The following is a 24,053-nucleotide window of genomic DNA, read 5'->3' as shown; positions in this document are numbered from 1 at the left end:
GAGGGGGGAGGTAAAAGCACATGGATACTCAGGATTTTTGCATTGGGTAACCCCAAATTCACCATCAGATCACACAGCATGTCCATGGCTACAGCCTGCACCAAAAAAATCACGCATTCACTGTTTCGTGGGGCCGCAATGGCGCAAAAACGTGGTTACAAAGCACGGATCCACATGGATTCTCAGGATTTTTGCATTGGGCTACCCCAAACTCACCGTCAAATCACATATCATGTCTGTGGCCACAGCATGAACCACAAAAATGATACATCCACTGTTTTGTTCAGAATATATTTTTTTCTTGTTTTCCTCCTCTAAAAACTAGGTGCGTCTTATTGTCAGGTGCGTCTCATGGAGTGAAAAATATGGTACCTGCAAACCAGGAGCAGTGCTAGCTCCATTTTGTTAGAGTATGATCCCATATAGAATAAGTGTTCCCCAACCAAGATGGTCAAGGGTCTGGAAAACAAGCCTTATGAGCAATGGTTGAAGGAGCTGAGTATGTTTAGCCTGGAAAAGAGGGGACTGAGAGGAGATATGATGGTCGTCTTCAAATATCTAAAGGGCTGTCACATGGAAGATAGAGCAAACTTGTTTTCTCCTACTCTGGAGAGTAGGACCCAAACCAATGGCTTAAAGTTACAAGAAAGGAGATTCTGACTAAACATGTTTAGAACCATGGTGGGTTTTTTTTTTACATTTGCTGTGTTTTAAAAGCTGCACTTTCTCTTTTCTTAATAGATTCAGGATTACCTACTTCTCTTTTAACCTGTGTAACAGAGACTCTTAGCATTCTGCACGATAAACCTTAGCTGGAAATAAAGTGCTGTGACTTTAGGGATCTAGCAAGTGAGGCTGGAAGCACCTAATGCTATTGTGTTGCCCAATCTGAGCATGTGTGACTCTAGTCAGACCCTAGACTCTAGTCATTTAAACGAATTATTAGTGGATCCTTGTATTCCTATTTTAGCTGGCTAGATTTGGCAGGCTCCAGTTTTGTTTGTGGAAAACACCAGTGCCCTCTACAGGGGAATGTACAAAGCTTTGACAAAATGTTCCCAGTGAAACGTCAAATAAAATGTTATGTGTGTCCTAAAGGGTTAAAAAACACATCACACCCCCCCCCCAAAAAAATCCCATCATCTTTAACTAGCAGATGGTGCAGGGTGGAGAAATATAGTGTGTATATATATATATATATATATATATATATACACACACACACAGAGATGAAACCTTTGGAAATGAAACATTTGAAAACCTTTGTAACATTATTTACACTTTAAACTCTTGTCTGGCTTTCTTAATGTATTCACATTTGTGCTCTGCAATCTTTTGAATGTTGGGATCATTAAGTGTGCATTCTGTAGAATAGATTATCTAGTCATTTTTCTTGCTGCTCATTATCATCTGCCATTAAGATCATATGTATCTTTGGTCAAGCAAAGCTCTTTCTATGCTGGTAGTGGCACATACCTCTTTTGTGTGTTTTGTTGTGTAGCTGATAAAAATGAAAAGCTGTCTTCACTTTTGCTACATCAGTTTAGCTTTTCTGCTGCTGTTAGTTGTGCATTATTTTATTTGTGCTATGCTGTTTCAGTACAATGTAAAAGTCTCTTTGTCTCTTCTGTCTTTGTTACCACAAGCTGCTAATCTGAATGAAGTGGAAAAAGGTTAGTTGCCTTTTAAGCCTATTTCATTACCTTGGTTTCTCCTTATATGGGTTTCAGCTACTGAAACAGCCATCAAAAGATATTTAGCACACTCATCCAAAAAAAATGCTTTCATTAAGTTTAATCATATCTTGGTCAAAGCTCCCTCTGCAGATCTTTATATTCCAGAACAAACTCTTTAAAAGTGAACAGTTTTGTGTTCATCCTACTGAAAAGATGTATTGAAAATTGCCACTTTGACAATGCAACTTAAATTATTAATTCTGAGTTTATTAATATTTTATCATTCATAGGATTCTAATATCAAGAGAAGTAGGGTGGGCTTTTGGGGGGTCTAAATTTCACTTTAGTTTCCTCTACTGAAACAATTTCTAGGACTTTTCACAAGTTTGACCAAAAGGCTGTTTTCTGTCCGAGAATGTGTAGTGAGTGTGTGCATGTCTCCTTTCCTAAGTAATGAATTAACGGATTGTTAAACTAAATACCCAACCAGGGATTATATTCCCTGACAAAAGAAAATGTGTTGGAGAAAAGTTTTAAGGAAGCCCCTATCTCTCTCAGTCTCAGTACTACAACTTGATTGTGGATATCAGCCTTTTAGATCATATCGGAAATAAACTTGACTTGATTTGATATGCGGAAATAATTCCTACCTTACAGGCATGTTGTAAAGATTACTGATATAACATATGGGAAATCTTTAGTCTTAAAGTGCTATATGAATGCTAAATATTGTATCAGATATCATTTCTTATGTGCTGTCTAACCTCTGGCTATCTTTAATAAACTAATATATGAATATTTACATACTGTCTTTCCAGGGCAAGGTAGATTTCATTAATATAGCAGTGAAAATGTAAAAAAGCCCCACATATTTAAGTACTGTGTAAGAGGTTACAGCAGTCATTTTATGGAGATTACCACTTCCCCATGGTAATTCCCACAAGAGCAATTCGGATTACTCATCAGATTGCCATTTCCATGTTGTTTGGATTCAACTTGCTGGTTTAATATCACTCTTTTGCCCACATCTTCCAGTTGCTGATTTGGGGCCAAGGAAAGATTGGCGCTTTAAAAACATGTAGATCAGGGTGTTCATTAATGACACTGGTCTCCAAAGTTCAAGTTGATATCTTCTGGCAGATTCATTCTCTCTCCTTTCCACACTCTTTTCTCGCACACTCCTATCTGCGTGTGTAAGGAGTGGAGATAGATTACTGAAAATTGTCTTTCTTCGAAACCACTGCAAGCTGGATGGGCTGCTGTGAGCAGTGTAACAAAACACAATTCCCATGAATTTGTTTTTGCTTCACTGATCTATCTGCCTATACCAAGGCAAAACCACACTCATGCTGCTGCTGCCTAAAATGTAATTTAGAGGACCACAGACAAGATTTCAGGAGCTGCTTTAAGTGCTTCAAAGACCTTCTGTGCGTGTTCTTACTTACCCCGCTTTGAACAGCAGACACGTCACACCAGAAGCTCAAGGTGAAACTCCCTCATTTTCAAAATAGGATGAGAACTGTTTAGAGAGACCCACAGTGTCCTTAGCAATAGTGTTTGTGATAATGCAGAAGATTACAATTAGAAGAGTTAATTGGTTTTTGGGATGTATGAAATTTTTTTGGGGGGGGGTCAAAGTTTACTCCAGTGGAAATATACTCAAGAATGATTGGTTCATTGTAACCATGTAGAGCAATATTCCTTAAGTGTAGTCATAAGGTAAAGGTAAAGGGACCCCTGACCATTAGGTTCAGTCGTGACCGACTCTGGGGTTGCGGTGCTCATCTCACTTTATTGGCCGAGGGAGCTGGCGTACAGCTTCTGGGTCATGTGGCCAGCATGACTAAGCTGCTTCTGGTGAACCAGAGCAGTGCACGGAAACGCCATTTACCTTCCCACTGGAGAGGTACCTATTTATCTACTTGCACTTTGACGTGCTTTCAAACTGCTAGGTTGGCAGGAGCAGGGACCGAGCAACGGGAGCTCACCCCGTAGCGGGGATTCGAACCACCAACCTTCCGATTGGAAAACCCTAGGCTCTGTGGTTTAACCCACAGCGCCACCCGTGTCCCAAGTGTAGTCATAGTGGCTGCATATGGCTATCAGGTGGACACCAAGGCATAAAGATTGGAGTTGGAAAGGCAGTTTGGAAGAAAAAACAGCAGCAAAGAGGAAGGAACAATGAAGGATGATTATAAGAAGTATAAGTAAGATGGAACAGAAGCCATTGATTGGAGAGCATGTCTGCCCAGGCCCTTGGAGGCAATAGTTTGGGGCCAGAGGCAAATGTTCATTTCTTACTCATTACTAACCCTTACCTCCCCCCCCCCCCCTGTACAAGTCAATAGTTTGACCGAAAGGGAGAAGCAGAAACAGTGGAGGGAACTATTGATAGACCATATCCTGGTTGCACAAAGAGCAGATTAAGACCCACTGAAAGAGCCATGGCCATAGCCTAATTTATTCTTCACCTTTGTATTATGGAAACTGCTTCCCCCATGGCTGCTTACTACGGTCATATGTATCTTGGAAAAGTGTATGTGGAGACAATATTAATATTTCTACCTAGCTAAACATCATACCCCCTTGTAGTTAGAAATTAATCTGTTGCTTGTTGTGCGTCGAGGTCCCCCAGGCCAACCCAATAACTCACACTTCACACATCAATTTTTGTTTAAGGTTTTTGGCATGAATTTGGCCACAACTTTATTTAAATACACACACGTGAGTGGTTGCTTAGGCATTGGTTACGACTATCTGTCCTTGCCCCAGGGACAGAACTGACCTCCGGATTCCAGCGGAAGCCAGTCAGGGAGAACCATATTGGGGAGAAATGAAGCTGGACATCAGTCCCCCATCGCTCACCCTCATGCCCCCTGGGGCTTGCACGGCCCAAGTCCGATGCCAGGGACTAGGACGAAAGGGATGGCAAGCCCCTGGATTCCTTTAACGGAATTCCCTTTCAGCACCACCATTGGAGGAGTAGGCAAGTGCCCTGTGTACCCTCCACCAACCAATTTTAACCAATACCTAACAGCCAACCTTACAAGTTGCGATGATTTGCTACACAGTAGGCAAAAACCAAATGGCAACAGCCAATCAGCCTAATGGACAAAATTCCTACCAGGCCCCTGCCCCAAGGCAAATGACCCCTTGATAGGTATAGCAAGGTCAGAGGACAACGAACCCCCCCTTTTCGGGGAGGGTGGGTGGGTGATCCGGTGCACGCAGCCCAAGAGAACGCCCCAGGCTGCGTGCCCTGTATTTAAGACCTCTGACCCCTCCCACACTTTAGCAACATAACATTCTCCCCAGCAACACTCCTTGCCCAATCACAGCATGTGGCCAATTTGCCCAACAACAGTGGGGTGGCCTTTTTGGCCCCCACCGCAACACGTGCTCTCTATTATGGAGAACACGCTTTGCACAACAAATGCATGTGAGAGTTGCGTGACACCGGTGTGGTATGGGAACAAGCTATGGAGAAGAAAGACTAAGCACCGTGAATGGTCCATGTGAGCTCCCATGTAGTCTACTGAAAGAAGAGAAGACAAATCTTCATAAAAAGCTTGGAACTTTTCATAGGGTCCAATTTCCATATATTCAATTTTTCAAGGATATTGGTTGGGGAAACATCTTTGTCTCATTAAAATGTGCTTGCTGCTCCCTTTGTTAAACCGTCTTAAAACCTCAGCAGTGTTATAATATAATGATATTTTAGTCCGTTGATTAGTCTATTAGTAGGATGACCGATCTGCTCTCGTCTCTGCGCTACAGGGAACGTTTATTGTCAAACTGTTAATCAACCTCTTTGGGGTAGTTATGCGTGTCTGCCTGAATTTGCTGGCCTGATTTTTATCGATTGCCCAGAGCAAATCCAACTGTATAAGCAAACGAGTTAAATGGCAGTTTTGCAGACAAAGAGATGTTGCCGAAGAAAAGTCATGAGAAGCGAGATTACAGTGGGAGAAAAAGAGATTATCATTTGCCAAGTAGCTTATGCGACTGGAGCTGCTTGGCTGTATTAAAAGTTGCTATAGAAATAAATAGTTTTTACACTTTGCGTCCCATGTCCCGTGGTGGTCTCTTAATGGTGATTGGATATACTTTGTTACAGGTGAGCTATGTGAAGAGAAGCTGGATTTCTGTGCCCAAGACCTGAACCCCTGTCAGCATGACTCCAAGTGCATCCTAACACCCAAAGGATACAAGTAAGCCCTGTATCTTTATAGTCCACTTTGTTTGTGTTGTTAATCGCTGCTTTGTCCTCTTCAATGGCTGTGGGCTTTGTTTTTCCATGGGGGTGAATTGTGCTGTCAGCCCTCATTCACGGGAGTTGTGATCACAGAATAATGGCTCAATAGATTTTCCCTTTGGTTTGCATGGAGCCCTGTGTAATAACATGAAGATTCTCTGTCCAGTGACCAGTTTCCTAGCAGTGTGGATTAAGTACTGACAATGAAGAATGGAGAGTTTTTATGCTCCGTGACAATCCACACAAAATCCTTTTGGTTACTTGGACTAGGAAGTGAATAATTATGCTAAATTAAAGCTGGATTATGAAGCTGTAATTACATGATGGGTTATTAGCAAGACACATTGGAAACCATTATACAATAAGGAGGTTCATCACTAGGAAGGCTAATCTTTAATTAAATGACATCCTTATTATCATTAATTAGTATGCACACTTGAAAAGTGGTTTTTAATGGACTTTAGATGAGTAGATTTCAGGAACCTGTTGTTCTGATCTGCACCTGTTTTATGTACTATGTTGTGTTGTGCCAAAACAGCAGTGGGCCCATTGTGTGTTGTCATTCTAAGCACATTTAGACACCAGTTTCCATTCTACAGTGCCAACTTTAGTTTGTTAATTCAAGCATTTGTGTGAACATAACACCCACCAAGTGGAACTGGTATTTTGATCATCATGGTTTGGTCACGTTTATTTGTTCCCTTTCTTTGACCCTTGAGAGGTGGAAGTGGGAAATCAGCAGTCAAGAGACCAGGACAGGCCTGCAAAACTAAGAAACAAAAGCCCAACAGTCATGTGTGTTAGTTCATATGGGCTTGGCAAGCCTCTTGTTTGAGTTGATTGCCTGGGACTGTAAAAATGAGGAAAATTAGCCATGCATTGTAGTTTGCCAAATGATTGACAACAGTCTGCATCTGACTTGGTGAGTCGCCAGGTGTGCAGATCTGCACCACTGAGAGAATGGAGGACAGGTGTGTACAAGGTGGTTGCTTTTCTTATGGGGTGGGTAATATTTAGCACAGCTGATAAAACATAGAAGGGTTTTCATTGAAGAGCAGATAAGTCATTCAACATTGTTGAAAGCATATTGGTGACTTATCACGTTGCGATTTTTATTCATGATGAATGCAGCCATAGGTTGTGCCAACCAGTATTAGAAACTGAGATATGAAAGCTGGGAGCTAAATGGCACCTTAATCCTAGGTTACGGGCGCGACAACAAAATGTCTAGACACGCTTTTTTATAACATGAATACAAAGCTGAAAATGAATGAACTGCAGCCAAAATATTATGTTCATTTTTCACATAGGCTAGTCCTTCCCCTGCCCACCCCCTAATATTCTTATAGGGGTCTCTTCTCCAGTCTTCAGAGTAGCTGGAAGTGGGGAGGCAGAAAAAGGTCCTCCTTTCCTTCCACTCTGCAGTTTTAATCTGAAATCTTAGGCGCAGTACTGCGCCCAGAGCTCAGAAACTGCTCACGCTAATGAAATTCCCTGTTGCAAAATGCGCCTAGAACAATGGGAGTTTTGAACACTGGTGAAATGCTTAACTCATGAAGGATCTGTGCCAGATTGCAATTCTAACTCCACTTACCTGGGAATAAAGGTAAAGGGACCCCTGACCATTAGGTCCATTCGTGACCGACTCTGGCGTTGCGGCGCTCATCACACTTTACTGGCCGAGGGAGCTGGCGTACAGCTTCCGGGTCATGTGGCCAGCATGACTAAGCCGCTTCTGGCGAACCAGAGCAGCACATGGAAACGCCGTTTACCTTCCCGCCGGAATGGTACCTATTTATCTACTTGCACTTTGACGTGCTTTCGAACTGCTAGGTTGGCAGGAGCTGGAACCGAATAACGGGAGCTCACCCCGTTGCAGGGATTCGTACCTGGGAATAAGCCCCACTAAATTCAGCTGGACTTATTTCTGAGTGGACATGTTGTGGCCTATGTCACTGAAATGCTGAGCCAATCCTGGCCATTGTAATTCACAAGTAACTTATAACAGCTTCATGTACTACAGTATGTGCTATTTGAGTAGTGTTACAGATGACGAACAAAAAGCAGTATTCCTAAGAATTGATTAATATTGTAAGTCAATTTACCAAACAGGTTCAAATGAAAATTTGCTTTTCCTAGTCATTGTACGTGGTTGCTAGGAATTATGTGCAATTGATTAGCCAATGTTCACTAGAAATGTAAGACAAGTAACAAAATTAAGAAATATTCTCTATTATTTGGGATAACATTAAATATTACTTTAAGAAGAAAATAGCAATTTATTTGTAATGACAACTGAACCAGATCCACACGCATGAATTGTAATCTACAAACCATCTTAGCAGAATTATTCAACTGTACAATGTAGTTAATTTTAATATTATTTTTACAACATGTCAAACTTGAGTGGCGCTTAGATACACACAGAATATTATTTTTGACATTTTAAATTAAATAAACTGGGTGAAAGGTATTTTATGAAATGCCTAGGCAATGTTTGGAACGATAGATATTTAGTACTTGGTTTGGTTGTTGGAGTGGTAAAGATATCCTAGGTATTTTTAGATGACCTGTATGAAAATTTTGCCTGTAACGAACACTTTTCCAGGCAAAAGCAGGAACCTTAATGTGGAATCTAGTCCTACGTAAGAATGTACAAGCTGTTGCAAAGAGAAGTGCAAAATACTTCTTTTAACCCTTCTACTCCGCCCAGTAATTTAGATTTATTGATAATAGACATGGATTCCCGACCCAATCTATTATTCCCATTGTTGCAATAAATTAGTGCCAACATCTCTTCTCTTGCTATACTGTTGGATAGTGCTTTGAGCCAGCATAGAATTGACAGACTGATCTTTCGGAAACATAGGTCAGAATGATTTTTATAGTCCAACATTTTCTACTCCAACAGTTTTTGGTGGTCTGAAGGGGAAGCCTTTTACACCACCTATAACTTGGTACCAGGGATTCAGTCTGGGCAGTGCTATTTTTCTAGAAAAAGGGGTTCCAGAACTCACCTTCTCCAAGTGTCAGTCCAGAGGTTGCCACTTTTCATTGTTGCCTTCAGTGCTTGCCTGAACAGGTCTCATCTTCCAAGCAGAAATCTCTTCTAAACATCTCTGAGCCAAGAATGTGGCATAGATCACTGAAACTCATGCAAGCCACTTGATGCGGTTAAGTTGTTCATAAATTCTATTGGACAGAAGCCAGGTACAGCATCAGAAACATGAGTAAGCCACATCCTGGGAAGTAATTTGACCTGTGCCTTTGGAGGGGAAAAAAATGTCTGGAGGATGCAAGCTGTCTGTAGCAGATCTAATTGTTACATCCTGTTTGTCAGCTGACCAGCAGAATGTGGGGCTCTCCTTTTTTAAAATTCTCCAAAGCTGTGCTGCCTCTGCCTAAGTCAGGCTTCCTCAACCTCAGCCCTCCAGATGTTTTTGGTCTACAACTCCCAGGATCCCTAGCTAGCAGGACCGGTGGTCAGGGATGCTGGGAATTGTAGTCTCAAAACATCTGGAGGACCGAGGTTGAGGAAGCCTGGCCTAAGTCTTTGAGAAAGGTTAGACTTATTATTTGAAAATCCATGAAACTGCTTGGGAAACAACATGTTTCTATGTAACACACCTTCACAAGGTTTCTAAAGTAAAGGTAAAGGTAAAGGGACCCCTGACCATTAGGTCCAGTCGTGACCGACTCTTGGGTTGCGGCGCTCATCTCACTTTACTGGCCGAGGGAGCTGGCGTACAGCTTCTGGGTCATGTGGCGAGCATGACTGAGCCGCTTCTGGCGAACCAGAGCAGCACATGGAAACGCCGTTTACCTTCCCGCCGGAGCGGTACCTATTTATCTACTTGCACTTTGACGTGCTTTTGAACTGCTAGGTTGGCAGGAGCAGGGACCGAGCAACGGGAGCTCAGCCCCGTCATGAGTAGGTTCCAAGAAATTTGAAAGGGGCCCTCACCTCCTGGGCTCACCTGATTGCTTACATCTGGCAGCTCCCATCTACTTAGTCAACCTTGATCAGCATATTTGGAAATCTTTTGAGGCAGTGAAATGAAGGCAGGGCCTTAGGCAAGCCCTGCTGCCTAGTGACCAGGTAGTTGCTGAACTCTTTTCCATCCTTCCAGAGGAAAGGAATAAAAATCTCAGCAGTTTTTCTCCTAAACATTTTCTGAAGATCCCATAACCTATGACCTTGATAAAATAAACTTGACGTTACTCATTAAAAAGTGGAGTCAAAACTTTGTAGGTAACAGCTAAATCTAGCATCTCATTTTTCATCTTTGTTAGGTGAAAAAATGCATTTCTATTCATGCTAATTTGACATGAAGTATAATATTAGTTCAGTCGATGTTTTCAAGTTAACATGTATAAGCTCTGAGCAAAAATATTTGTCTAGATCTCTCCAACTAAGGTTCGTGTATTTGCTAATTTTGAAAAAGTATGTGTGCGGCTCCAGTTGCAAAGAGAGCTGTCAGAATGATTCATGAGAGCCCTCAAGATGTACATTCTGAATATTTGATATAATGTCAGATAATCAGACAAAACAGAAAACAAGGCAAAGCTGACAAACATTAAATTGTGGTCTCTCATGCAAAGCAAGGTCTTCAATCAATATACCAGCTTTCACGACCAAGCTCTAAAATACAGTACAATGCATCTTGAAAACTGAAGACATTTTTTTTTTTAACAATCATTGTCTTTCCCTCTTCCCACCCTTAAACCTCCAGCTTCCTGCTTAGCAGTTAGGAATTGCAATTACCCATGTATTTTCCACTCTGCAGATGCAACTGCACACCAGGCTATATAGGAGATCACTGTGATGTTGACTATGACGACTGCCAAGACAACAAGTGTAAAAATGGAGCGCAGTGTACTGATGCAGTGAATGGTTATACATGCATATGCCCTGAAGGGTACAGGTAAGGGAAATTCAGAAGAGCATAATAATAATAATAATAATAATAATAATAATAATAATAATAATTTATTTGTACCCCGCCCATCTGGCTGGGTTTCCCCAGCCACTCTGGGCGGCTTCCATAGAAACCAGAAAACACTAAAATATCATACATTAAAAACTTCCCTGAACAGGGCTGCCTTAAGATGTCTTCTGAATGTCAAGTAGTTGTTTATCGTTTTGACATCTGATGGGAGGGCGTTCCACAGGGCGGGCGCCACTACCGAAAAGGCCCTCTGCCTGGTTCCCTGTAGCTTTGCTTCTCGCAATGAGGGAACCGCCAGAAGGCCCTCGGCACTGGACCTCAGCGTCCGGGCAGAACGATGGGGGTGGAGACGCTCCTTCAGGTATACTAATAATAATAATAATAATTTATTATAGCAAAATATTTGCTATCACTTCCAAAGAATAACTTGTTGGACATGATTGTGTCTTTGTTTGCATATAGTGGACTCTTCTGTGAGTTTTCGCCACCAATGGTCTTGCCTCGCACCAGCCCATGTGATAATTATGAGTGTCAAAATGGAGCCCAGTGCATCATCAAGGCCAATGAGCCAAACTGCCAATGTCTGTCAGGTTACCAGGGTGATAAATGCGAAAAGCTGGTCAGCATAAATTTTGTAAATAAAGAATCCTACCTGCAGATTCCTTCAACAAAGATTCACCCCCAGACCAATATCACTCTTCAGGTAAGGCAAGGTGCTATTAAATCCACTGATCATAAAATTCCTAGCATGGCTGGTGGTGGAGGGAATTATGGAATCCCATGTTTCTGAGAACATTTAGGACAGGGGTGGGAAAACTGGTTTTCTAGATATTACAAGACTGTAACTCCCATCATACCTGACAATGGGCTATGACGGCTGGGGCTAACTGGAGCTGGAATCCAAGAGCATGTGCCAGGACATGGATTCCTCACCCCTCATTTAAGAAAGGTAAAGGTAAAGGACCCCTGACAGTTAAGTCCAGTCATGAATGACTCTGTGGTTGTGGCGCTCATCTCGTTTTACTGGCCGAGGGAGCCGACGTTTGTCCGCAGACAGTTTTTCCGGGTCATGTGGCCAGCATGACTAAGCTGCTTCTGGCGAACCAGAGCAGTGCACGGAAACGCCGTTTACCTTCCCACTGGAGCGGTACCTATTCATTTACTTGAACTTTGACATGCTTTTGGACTGCTAGGTTGGCAGGAGCAGGGACCGAGCAACAGGAGCTCACCCCATCGTGGGTATTCGAACCGCTGACCTTCCATTCGGCAAGCCCTAGGCTCAGTGGTTTAGACCACAACGCCACCCGCGTTCCTATTTAAGGCATGTGGTTTGCATCATTTGCCACAATGCTGCATTACCATTGTGGGTTAATGAATCCAAGCCACTGTGTAAGAATGACGGTGATGGGTGGGGAAAGGAGCGTTTTTGGGAAAGTAGAGACCAGGGCAAGGGGTCTAAACTTTCCCCCATTGATTCTTTTCTCCAGCTCTCCAAGCTGCTTTTCCCTAGTTGTGTTTGCCACATCAAGTGTAGTTAACCACATAGTTTGGGGAGATTTAGGAGAAAAGCAGTGAGATGCGAGGAAGAGCTATGCTTTTTAAAATGCCATGATTGAATATACCATGAGTCTGTCTCATGACGCCAGTGTGGTGTAGTGGTTAAGAGCGGTAGTCTCGTAATCTGGGGAACCGGGTTTGCGTCTCCGCTCCTCCACATGCAGCTGCTGGGTGACCTTGGGCCAGTCACACTTCTCTGAAGTCTCTCAGCCTCACTCACCTCACAGAGTGTTTGCTGTGGGGGAGGAAGGGAAAGGAGAATGTTAGCCGCTTTGAGACTCCTTAGGGTAGTGATAAAGCAGGATATCAAATCCAGACTCCTCTTCTTCTTCTCAATGTGAGGCATAAAATGCCTCCAAGCAGAACAGCACTAATGGCTCTGGCTCTCAAATGTTCACAAAACTGCTGTTTCAATAATAATTGACTACATTAGTGAAAATAAATGTTTGATTTTGTTACCTGGGCAACACAATATATTTTTTAAAAAATAACACCTTTTTTTCATTTGAAGTATATATTTTTTGAAATGTCTTTCTTTCATGGTCTTCTAATGAAAACTTTGGTTTGCCACAAGATTGCCACAGATGAGGATAGTGGAATCTTACTGTATAAAGGTGACAGAGACCATATAGCTGTGGAACTGTACCGTGGACGAGTGAGGGTCAGTTATGATACAGGATCATACCCAGCCTCTGCCATTTACAGGTTGGTCTATAAATAATAACTCATTTTTTTTATATAGTCTTCATATCTTTCTATTCTTTGAGGTGCCTGGATTCCAACCCACCCAATAGCTACTGACACTAGGCCTTTCAACATCACAATATATCACCAGCTAAACATCACAATATACCAATATATCACGATGTCTGAAATAAGGATGGAACTCTGTAGAGGTGAACAGGGTAACATCTCGGCAACCGCTGCTACTTAGGGGTTTAAAACTGCTAAATGATGATATTATCAAATCACCTCATGGTCACTTTCATCAGCAGGCAAGCCAAAATGTATCCCAAGAGGACTTTTGGTTTTGGGCTTGGCTACCAAATGGTGGTCATTCAGAACAATCCAGGGTACAGCAATGAGTCATAATGAATACATCTGGGAGAATAATCTGGGAGAATATTGAACAAAAATTACAATTTGATGCATGCCATTATATCATAGAATCATAGAACTGTATAGTTGGAAGGGACTAGTCCAGCCCCTTGCAGTTCAGGAAATTCAGCTAAAGCATCCATGGCAGATGGCCATCCAACCTGATGGCCAATGTGAAATTTAACTCAGAGACAGCATGCTTTTAAAGATTTCTGGAGAATATATTAATGTTCTATGCAGTTTTAAGGACAAATTTAAAATTTATGAAAGCATTAGTTTTATTTTTTTAAAAAAAGAACATTATGTTTTTGCATGATTAACAATTTAATCTAATTTCAACTAATTTAAGCAATTTACTAGTGTCAAGTTGCATCTGCTTCCCTACTCAGGGCCAAGTGCAATTCTACATATCCGTAAGCCCCACGGAGCTCAACTAAAACCTGCTTCTAGTCCCTGTTTTTCAGGGAGGGAAAGAGCATAAGTGGTGGGGCAAAGGAAACTGGCTGAAGAAGAATTCTCTGTGTTCACTTCCATGGCTCTGTCATTCCTCTCTCACATACACACAACTCCTGAGGATAATAAAGAACCCAGGGCAATGTCTGCTCCCCCAGCTGGGGATGAGGGTTGGGTAGAGGACAGGGTATGGCAGGGGCTAAAGCTAGTTGTGATTTGAGGACCCAACCCCCACTTGGGAATAAAGACATGTGGACACAGTATATTAGGTTAATAGGCTAGAAAAAGGCCACAACTTTATTGATTACAGCATGAGAGAAGGTATTGGCTTAGGCATTGGACCACAGAAAATTTGACTCCACCCACTTGGAGAGGGGTGAGTCTGATGAGGGGTTAACCACCAGTAGGGGGAGCCTGTTGATGCTCATACAACAATAATCTCTCCCCTGATGTCACCAAGGGTCGTGCCATGGCCCCCCGCCACACAGGGCATTGGACAGGATCCACGACCATCGGATTCCTTTAACGGAATACCCATAAGTGAAGAGGTAGGCGATAGCCGCATCTTGCCCCTCCATACACCAACAACGCATTTGAGCGGCTAAACCACGCCCCCGCGGTGTCACCCGATTGGTTGCCCAACTGGGAGGCATGGCGCGCCAGCGATGATGACAGGGCGGGGGGCAGGACGCCCCCTGCGTGACGCGGGAATCGGCTCCTGCTCACAATCCCTCCCCTCCGGAAGGAGGAGAGGCTTTGCAGCAAAAGGTTATGGAGGCATACATAGTCTGCATCCAGAGGCTAAAGCTAGTTTTCTACCACCACCAATGCCTGTCGAATAATTCCTCTCAAATGGAAAACTGGAATTAAAAGACTAAAGCCATTCACTACAGTTGTTTTGCAATAATATCAAAGGACCCAGATGTCAGTCGATTGCTAGGAAATTTATATGCAGTCCAAAGAAAAGTTATCCCTGTAAAATTCTGCATTTTCTATATAATAAAAGCTGGCTTTTAATATTCCTTGAAAGGATTTTGAAATATTCTGTTCCTTTTTACCATGCTTTTCTTATAGTCCCATAATTTGTGTAACCAATATGTTCTTTTTCCACATGCATACATTTAATCATGTTGAATAAAAACAGGATTACTGTGGACAAAAGTACTGACATTAAACATTAAAGCACAAAAGGGAATAAAGATATACTTAAGTGTATTTTCCCCCCTTGTTTGAAAACTTAGAAGAGATTGAAACTAGATCCTTGTATTTGAGGAACTGGAAAGACTCGGGGATTATTGCTCTTGGATTTATATTTTAGTTTCTGCTTCTGCCAGCTATTTTCTGGGAAGCAACGTGCAACCAAAGCTCTGCATTATTTCCATCTTGATGCATTCCAGCTTTCTTAATCCATCACAGCCATCTATAGTCTTTTTCTCCTCCTAGTCAACTTTGAAAGTCAAATGTGATGCTCCTCCAGCCTTATTACCGTCTTCCATAGAAGAACTAGGATCCATAGTCAGAGGTTCCCATGTGAGCAATGGAACTCCTTTAGTCCTCCTACTGTCCCCATGCTGCTCTCAAAATAATTCTGCACTGGGAAGCAGCCTTTGATGGAGCACAGAAGTCTGCAGTTGGAGATGGATGCTGGGCAAAACCCCTCTGTGTGCATCAATGTGTTTGACTTGGTGTGCAGGTTTGTTTTGGATCCCACTCAAATATTTTAGCACTTCCAAAAGATTTTAAGGTGCTTATGACACTGAGTGATGATAGCCTCTCCAGTCCCTTCCATGAATTTGGTATTTATTCACACAAACACTGTGACATGGAATGGTTCTGTCTATGGAGGAGAGCAGCAGCCCCTGCATGGCGTTGCCAGATGTGACAATTTGGTTCAGAGGAGCAACAGGGGAGAGATGCTAGAGCAGGGGTCAGCAACCTTTTTCAGCCATGGGCTGGTCCACCGTCCCTCAGACCATGTGGTGGGCCAGACTATATATCTTTTTTGGGGGGGGGGAATGAACGAATTCCTATGCCCCACAAATGCATTTTAAATAAAAGCACACATTCTACTCATGTAAAAATATGCTGATTCCTGGACCATCCACGGGCCAGATTGAGAAGGCGATTGGACCGCATCTGGCCCCCGGGCCTTAGGTTGCCTACCCCTGTGCTAGAGGGAAAATGAAGTAAAAGCCAACCCCAGGTAACCAAACGAATGGCGAAATAAACACAACAAAAGTCTGAGGGCCAAATTAGACAGGGCATTTGATGTATAATTGCAATTAAGGTATAATTTTCGAAATTTAAATAGCCATGTGGCGAGGAGAATATCAGCTGTGATGTGCAGGAAGGGATTGTAGTTATGATGAAAACACACACACACCCTCCCACTTTTGTTATTTGTCCATGGAGGGAAAGTTCCATTGGTTGCAATAGCTCAAAGGTGAAGGCGCAAACACACTTGTTTACAAATACCTGATCTTTTCTCAAAATGCTTGGTGCTCTGCCCTTTTATTCTTGTCTCTACTGAGACTCTCGTCCTCTCTTGCGATAATTGGGAGGGGCAGGCCATGGTCTGCTAGGGGAATTCTGAAGATTTATATTGGCTAAGTGATGACCGAGTATCAGCTAGGCCTGTATTTAAATGTAGTCTTTAAGAATTTCAGGCCTGCATACAAGAAGCTGCCATGCTCTGAATGTGGTGGAAGAAAGGTGTAAAGAAAATTTATTGGTTTCTGGGTTGCCCTATAATATGTCTGTTTTTGAAGTAACATGGCGTTGGCATATTCCTTTAAACGATAAAAAGGTCAAGGGTTATGGCTGCAAACAGTCTGTTTTTGGTGACTTTAATTGCCTGTTGACTTTCTCGCCTGTATGTTCAAGTCAGCCAGGAAAGTGCAATTCTCTGGGATGCCACAGCTCATGATACCTGAACATTTAGAGAATCTTGCCTAGAATCTACAACTGTTCTCTGCAAAAACTGTAGCACACAACTGAAGACAGCCGACAGCTCAAAGTTGTTTGAGTTCACATAACCAAGAAAATTGTCTTGGTCTATTCCTTGTAATTTTCTGAATACTGAATGTCTGGCTATTCATCTATACTGTGCTAAGAAAGAACATTCAATGTCTCGGATATTTAAAATATCCTTTATTCTTCTTCCAGTGTTGAGACCATCAATGATGGAAACTTCCATATAGTTGAGTTACTGGCCATGGATCAGATTCTGTCTTTGTCTGTTGATGGAGGAAGTCCCAAAATCATCAGCAACTTATCTAAACAATCCACTTTGAATTTTGACTCCCCACTCTATGTAGGAGGTAAGGAAACAGTGTGTACAGTGTTTCTATTGTGAGTATAAATAGCATATATAGTCTGGGGAAATGCAAATTATATATATTAGTTAATACTGTACACCAATTGAAGCAAAATTTATGACAATTTCTGGTTTTACAGGTGTGCACTTTCTAAGCCAGTCTCATTGCAGAAATGTTAGCTGTGCCCTGGGACAAATCAGACCCTGCTGAATCAAACAGTGGCTGTGTGTATACATTACTGACTTAAAACACAGTGAGGCCGTTCCCCCCTGTTGCATTTCAAATCACATTTGCATGTCACTGTACACATCAGTGCAGTTGGTTGTTTTTCCACCCAGCTGACTTTCCACACCAGTGTGCAAAGAGTATGTCCTGCAATTCTCAAATTGGATTGATTCTGGTTTTGTGGAGAATGCATCATAATGTAGTATTTCTCAAGAACCTACAGGATAGATGTGGATTATAGCTAACACCACATGTATACAGCTTCAAAAACCAAATGTGGGTGTGCATAGGATGCAGTGTAAACAGGAATGTGTACATAGCCTGTGAGTCTGGCTGCATTCAGATCCACGTGGCACTACCTTCGGGTGAAAATGTTATCCCATCTACATTGCAGGCATTTAACTGCAGTATCTACTTGAGACTAGGACATCTAAGTCTGCCTCCACATTATCCATTCAGTCAACATAGCTCTGTAAAGATGTGGTGACTGAAAATGTTGTTTTGTAACGGTGAGGAAATTATCTGGATATCTCAATGTACCCATAGCTAATCACAGTTAGGTTTTTAAATCAGCAGTGGTGATCTTCAAGTAATTATGAAAATTCATTTCATAGGTAACAAGTTGATGGCTTATTTGTTTTCCAGGCATGCCTATGAAGAACAATGTTGCTGCCCTGCGCCAGTCTCCAGGTCAAAATGGCACCAGTTTTCATGGCTGCATCCGTAATCTATACATCAATAGTGAACTGCAGGACTTTAGGAATGTCCCACTGCAAGTTGGAATTCTGCCAGGCTGCGAACCCTGTCATAAGAAAATGTGTGTCCATGGGACTTGCCACGTGACTAGCCAGTCAGGTTTTGCTTGTGAATGTGATGGAGGATGGACTGGCCTTCTCTGTGATCAGCAAGCCAATGATCCTTGCTTAGGAAATAAGTAAGTCCTTGTTCAAGTCCCTTTCTAATATTTTACATGTGCATATACACAGTGGAGTAGGGTTGGCTTTAAAAAGTAGTAGCACACTTGAAAGTCTCCATTTCTGGGGTGGGGTGTGGGCGGGTGTGCAGAATATAATTGCCCATCTTTTGGACCACACCTTACCTGGTTTGCTGATTAGCAAATTAATACACTAATCAGAAGTTGTTGAACGGCATCATTCAACAACCACTGCTACTGGATCACATGCCATCTTTAGACCACCTTTCTATATTCTTCCCTTGCAAATTTAGTTTCCTCATTATTTCTAGACAACATTACAAGAGGAGATTGTAGCTTAAAAAATAAATAAAATGCCATCATTCCATTCTCTTGGGTTTTTAACACCTCTCTAAATTCTTATTTTGGTGAATGAAAAAGGACCATTGGTTTGCAATTGCTTTTTTTTAACTATGACTATGAACAGCTCTCAAGCATTGCTCCCAATGAAAATAGCAGCTTCAGGGGATCAATTTTCATTCATATCGCAGCAGGGGAGGAAAGAGCTAGTTGCTCCTCCCCATCTTCTATGATCTTTATAATTATCAGCCCCACCCCAAAGCAGCGCTCTCTGCACTTTTCAGAACATGCACATTAAATGTGAAGGTGCATTTAACATCCCATCCAGTTTGGCTCAGGGATTTTATACAGTCGTACCTTGTTTTGTGACCGGGATCCATTCCGGAGCCCCAGCCACTAGCCAAAAAGGACGCAGGGCAAAGCGCCACGTCTGCGCACGCGCACAGAGCGGTTTGCGCTTCTGTGCATGCAAGAGCGGCAAACCCAGAAGTAACCCATTCCAGTACTTCCAGGTTTGCCGCGGACATTTGCTGGAATGGACGCTAGACAAGGCGGATGTTCGCAGAGGTATCACTATATCATACAAGCATTCAGGTAGTAATTAACTCATCAGTGCTAAAGAAAACGACTTGGTTATGTCTACCTTCTGGTTCCTAAGTTTTATCTCAATGCCATGTTCTCTTTGGTCAAAGTCCAAAAGGGCTTTCTCAAGGGGCATTTGTTGAATTCCATGGGGTTGGGGTGAAAAGAGCCCAACAGGCAGGGCTGGCTCAAGACATGCTGGCACCCGAGGCAGACCACAAAACGCCTCCCTCCCACCAGGGAAGAAGATCTACATTGGGATCAAGGGTGGGAGTGGACCAGCAGTGTCTCCCATTCACCAAGAGGTTGCTAAAGAGGTGGTTGGGTGGCATTGCCAAGGTGCAGGCAGACCCAGCTTTCAAGGAGTGTACCACTGTGGAAGCAGCGGGCAATTCATTCCTTGGGGGGCGGATTTGCTGCCCCTCTGGATCAGGCTGCCTGAGGCGGTTGCCTCACCTTGCCTTATGGGTGGGCCAGCCCTGATTACAGGTAAGCCATGTTGTTGTCGTCTTCTTCTTCTTCTTCTTGATCATTAATAGATTGTATCAATCTCAGCCATTTTAAACCAGATTATGCATTCCTTGCCCACACAGTCTCTAACACTTAAAGGGGGGAGGGCATGGATCTTGAGGAATGCAGAATTTGGCACCTGTGACACCTTGCTCAGGTCTTCCATAACACATCTACAGCGGCAATATTCCAGTACTAACAAAACAAACAGGCTACCTTCTTCCGTATCGTTGCACTAACCTTGCGTACCAATTAGCGCGGGCCAAACGGCTTCGCTCCATGTCGTACTGACATGTAGCGCGTTCTAAAAAGGAAGGGGAAGTAAAAACCCTACGAACCATTTCCTTTTTGAGCACAGTCCAAAGTTTTTTGTTTTGTTTTACAGTTAATGTCGCTTAGCCTTGGATTGGAATGAATACAGTAATTTATTTTTATTCTCTTGGGCTTGTCTCCCCCTGTAGATGTGTGCATGGTAGCTGCTTGCCAATCAATGCGTTTTCATACAGTTGTAAATGCCTGCAGGGACGTGCCGGTGTCCTCTGTGATGAGGATGAAGCACTGCCTAACCCCTGCCAGTCCACCCGATGTAAACACGGTAAATGCAGGCTTTCAGGCCATGGGAAACCGTATTGCGAGTGCAGCAGCGGATACACTGGGGACAGCTGCGATAAAGGTAGATAACCACTTTGTCACAGTTTCACGCAAGAGGGAAAATATTCGTTTTATTGTCGAAACATAATAAAGATGGAGAAAAACAAACATACCCCAGTCTTGCACACATGGCAGTACATTTTTCTTTGGGCTTCTTTTTTTATTATTTCTTTCCCCCTTTATCCCACCCTAAGCTCTACAGAGCTTCTCTCAGTAAAAAAGGAATATTTTTTTAAAAATATATAATAATGAAGAGGATTTTTTTTTAATATAAAAAATGATCTTTGAATTTAATATTAGCACTTGGAAGATTTTTCCCCCATCAAGTATTTTGCTGTGAAAACTTTTTTCTTTGTTCAGAAGCGACTTTTTACTATATTTGAACTGCCACTTTTTACCTCTATATCTTTCTGTATTTATTGTTTCTCTGCTTTCTGCAACTGCGAAGCCAAATCCAATGATTCTGCTCCTAGTTTTATCACAAACTCTACTTTTGACCTCTCATCTTCAACTGATTTATCACAGCGAATTATACAGGTGAGATGGATAAAAACAGGATATTTTCCCCTCCACTGTCATCTTGTTCTTTTCTTTCCTTGTCTATCAAGGCTCTTTCACTTTTCTCTCTCTCCACCCCCCCAAACTTTTTTTCTTCAGCTGACATATATTTATTTTGTACTTTGCATCAATGTGACTAGAATAGAATATGGGGTTTGGGTTTTTAACCCAGATGTCTCCTATTTAAACTGTTTTTATGTCCCAGTAATTTATGAAGTTAGTGGAATGTAGCTTCTATTAAATAACAGATTGAATAATATTTAACTCAAGGTCTAATAAATGAAATTGCATGCCGTCTCAAGTACTTCCCAACAGTAAAAGAAGCCAGCTGGTCGTGCTGTTAGGAATAGATGATGTGTATTTTTGTAATAAAGGAAAAAGAATTAAATTTCCAATTTTCTTGTCATTGTAATAGCAGCGTATTTATGGGTTTAGGAATAAATCACCACTAAAGAATAAGCGAATCTGAAAAAAAAGTGCAATCTGCTTTTTTAATCCTGTGTACCAGAACCTTTATTTTCCCAAGCTAAAAGTAATGTAAACAAAGAGTCTATATTTAGACGTATTTCATCTTCTTAGTAGATGCCAACGATTGATATCATTGCATGGTGTGTCATCTGGGGGCTGCTCTTTTTCACGTTGCAGAAATCTCTTGTCGAGGGGAACGAGTCCGAGATTACTTCCAAAAGCAGCAAGGTTATGCCGCGTGCCAGACGACCAAGAAGGTATCGAGACTAGAATGCAGAGGAGGCTGTTCGAATGGGCAGTGCTGCGGACCGTTGAGGAGCAAGAGGCGGAAATATTCTTTTGAATGCACTGACGGGTCCTCATTTGTGGATGAGGTTGAGAAGGTTGTGAAGTGCAGCTGTACAGCGTGCCCCTCCTAAACATGCCCTATTTTGCTCCACTTTTGTCTTTTTTTTTTAATGTTGTATACTTATTGACCGTGTCTTGGGACTAATTAATGCTTCATAGTGGAAATATTTGAAATATATTGTAAAATACAGAACAGACTTATTTTTATTATGAGAATAAAGACTTTTTTCTTCAACTGCAACAAAACAAAAATAAAGTGCTTGAACTGAGACTTCTTGTACCCAAGAGGAGTTTTGAAGGAAAAGGAAAAAAACCACACCAATAAAATACCTGGTAACTTTTCAACAGTGATGGAAAAACTTAACAACTTTTAACATCAGGCCTTCTTTGTAACATTCTGAAGATAAACAGGCACTTTGCTCAAGTGACTTTCAACCCTACAATCTTATTGATGAAAAATCAACCCCAGAGTCTGAAGCTTTGCTTTCTTTCTTTTTTTACTTCCATAACTAGTTTTTCGTTGTCGTCGTTTTTGGTTTTACTCTCTCGACAAGATCATATCAAACTCTTCCAGGGCGTGCAATGAAAAGGCACAAGGTGAACAGAAATCCTTTTGCGCAAATTTATGTTACGCGTTTTGTACGGCATAAAATAATCAAGTCGGGAAAATGAAACATCTTGCCTCCTTCACAGAAGAGAATTCACCATAACCCTAAAATCTCCTGGTATATTCTTTTATGTCGGCAAATTAGCAAAAGAAGAAATTGAATGAGTGTTTATCTACCCTCTTCCAGTATTAATTTTTTTTGTAATATAAATGTTAAGGGGAGGATAAAAAATAGATTATTGTTGGGAAAATTAGGTATAATATGGAGTTTTGTTTTTATGAGTTCTGAGCGACTCTATACAGTATTCGGTTTATTGAGAAATATTTATTGTATCAAAGTACACTGTACTTAACATTTAGGCCACCCCTTTTACTGTTTTTTCCAATGCTTTAATATATATTAATTTATATTTGTCCTGATATTTTTGTACTTCCTGTTGTTGGGGTTTTGTTTTGTTTTTTTTAAAAAAAGAAGACTTAATCAGGATAGTTGCAATAGGACTAACATGGCATGTTCTCACGGGGTAAATAGATTTGGTCTGGGTTTGTTTTTTTCTCCTTGGCAACCTATCATCTGCCTGGTGTCACTGAAAACAACAACAGGTTGTAGTTTTCACGATAGCAGGGGCATCTCTCAAGGCCTTGTAATGAGAGAGGGGTGAGAAGAGTCTTTACAGTAGACGGCAAATGTATGGAACTGAGCATTTCCCTGATATACATTGCTTTGCAGAAAATGAAATGATGTGTAGAAACTTGACACTAGAAAAGTAGACCTTTACAAACTAATATTCCCTTGGAGTATCCTTCCCTTTAAAATTAAAAAAAAGAGGCTGTATTACCAAGAACTGTGACTTTTCCCAAATATTAAAACTACTTTACTTGTCCTAATGTTTCCCTTTGTTAACATTTTTTGCTGCTAAATCACAATATAGAATTGGTAATAATTCTTCATAGTTGGTTGTGTTCTTTTTTTCCAGTAAATCTCGGGGTACCCCGAAATGGGGGTGTTTTTTTCAATTTTTTTAAAAGAAAAAGTTAGATGTACATGTGTAATACGGTGTTTCTTTGTCTTATTTGGACTGATATCAGTACCTTTACTGATGTTTGTAAATTAAACAGATATTTACTTCAGTGCTAGCTTTTGCTTGTATTCTTCTAAGAAGTTTAACTTGCTCAGTGGCCTATAATTAAACTCCAGTAGCATAACAAGAGTCAGATTAAAAAGCTGTCCCAATAAAAAAAAAAATAACCCAGGGAATATATTGCTGTCAGGCTAAAGGAGGAACCTCCACGCCTGTCTTGTAGCTTCAGAACTATTTTACAGTGTTATCTCCACAGTCAAATAGTTGATTCTCGGGATCATACATACAGCGGTACCTCGGGTTAAGAACTTAATTCGTTCCGGAGGTCCATTCTTAATCTGAAACTGTTCTTAACCTGAAGCACCACTTTAGCTAATGGGGCTTCCCGCTGCCGCCGCGCCACCAGAGCACAATTTCTGTTCTCATCCTGAAGCAAAGTTCTTA

The 24,053-nt window shown here is 41.7% G+C and overlaps 1 protein-coding gene across 6 annotated transcripts in view; it reads left to right on the top strand.

The window, feature by feature from the left end:
• SLIT2 (slit guidance ligand 2) overlaps positions 1-23,658 on the top strand; it is a 244,603-nt gene extending 220,945 nt beyond the window's left edge. For 2 of the 6 annotated variants that reach the window (XM_081924341.1, XM_081924340.1), the window contains 9 exons: positions 5,794-5,887; positions 10,719-10,856; positions 11,343-11,583; positions 13,012-13,142; positions 17,154-17,308; positions 18,176-18,464; positions 20,357-20,568; positions 20,995-21,083; positions 21,750-21,977. In XM_081924341.1, coding sequence (XP_081780467.1) covers positions 5,794-5,887; positions 10,719-10,856; positions 11,343-11,583; positions 13,012-13,142; positions 17,154-17,308; positions 18,176-18,464; positions 20,357-20,568; positions 20,995-21,083; positions 21,750-21,842 — 1,442 coding nt within the window. In that variant the 3' untranslated portion in view covers positions 21,843-21,977. Of the gene's footprint in view, positions 1-5,793; positions 5,888-10,718; positions 10,857-11,342; positions 11,584-13,011; positions 13,143-17,153; positions 17,309-18,175; positions 18,465-20,356; positions 20,569-20,994; positions 21,084-21,749 lie in introns of all 6 variants that reach the window. The other 4 variants (XM_081924337.1, XM_081924338.1, XM_081924339.1 and 1 more) reach the window with 3 other exon arrangements.
• Positions 23,659-24,053: the final 395 nt, after the last annotated feature.

Source organism: Podarcis melisellensis (assembly GCF_964234715.1).
Source record: "Podarcis melisellensis genome assembly, chromosome: 9".
Classification (NCBI taxonomy): Eukaryota; Metazoa; Chordata; class Lepidosauria; order Squamata; family Lacertidae; genus Podarcis; species Podarcis melisellensis.
The sequence above is the reverse complement of the archived record's forward strand: the minus strand, read 5'-3'. Positions and strand labels throughout refer to the sequence as shown.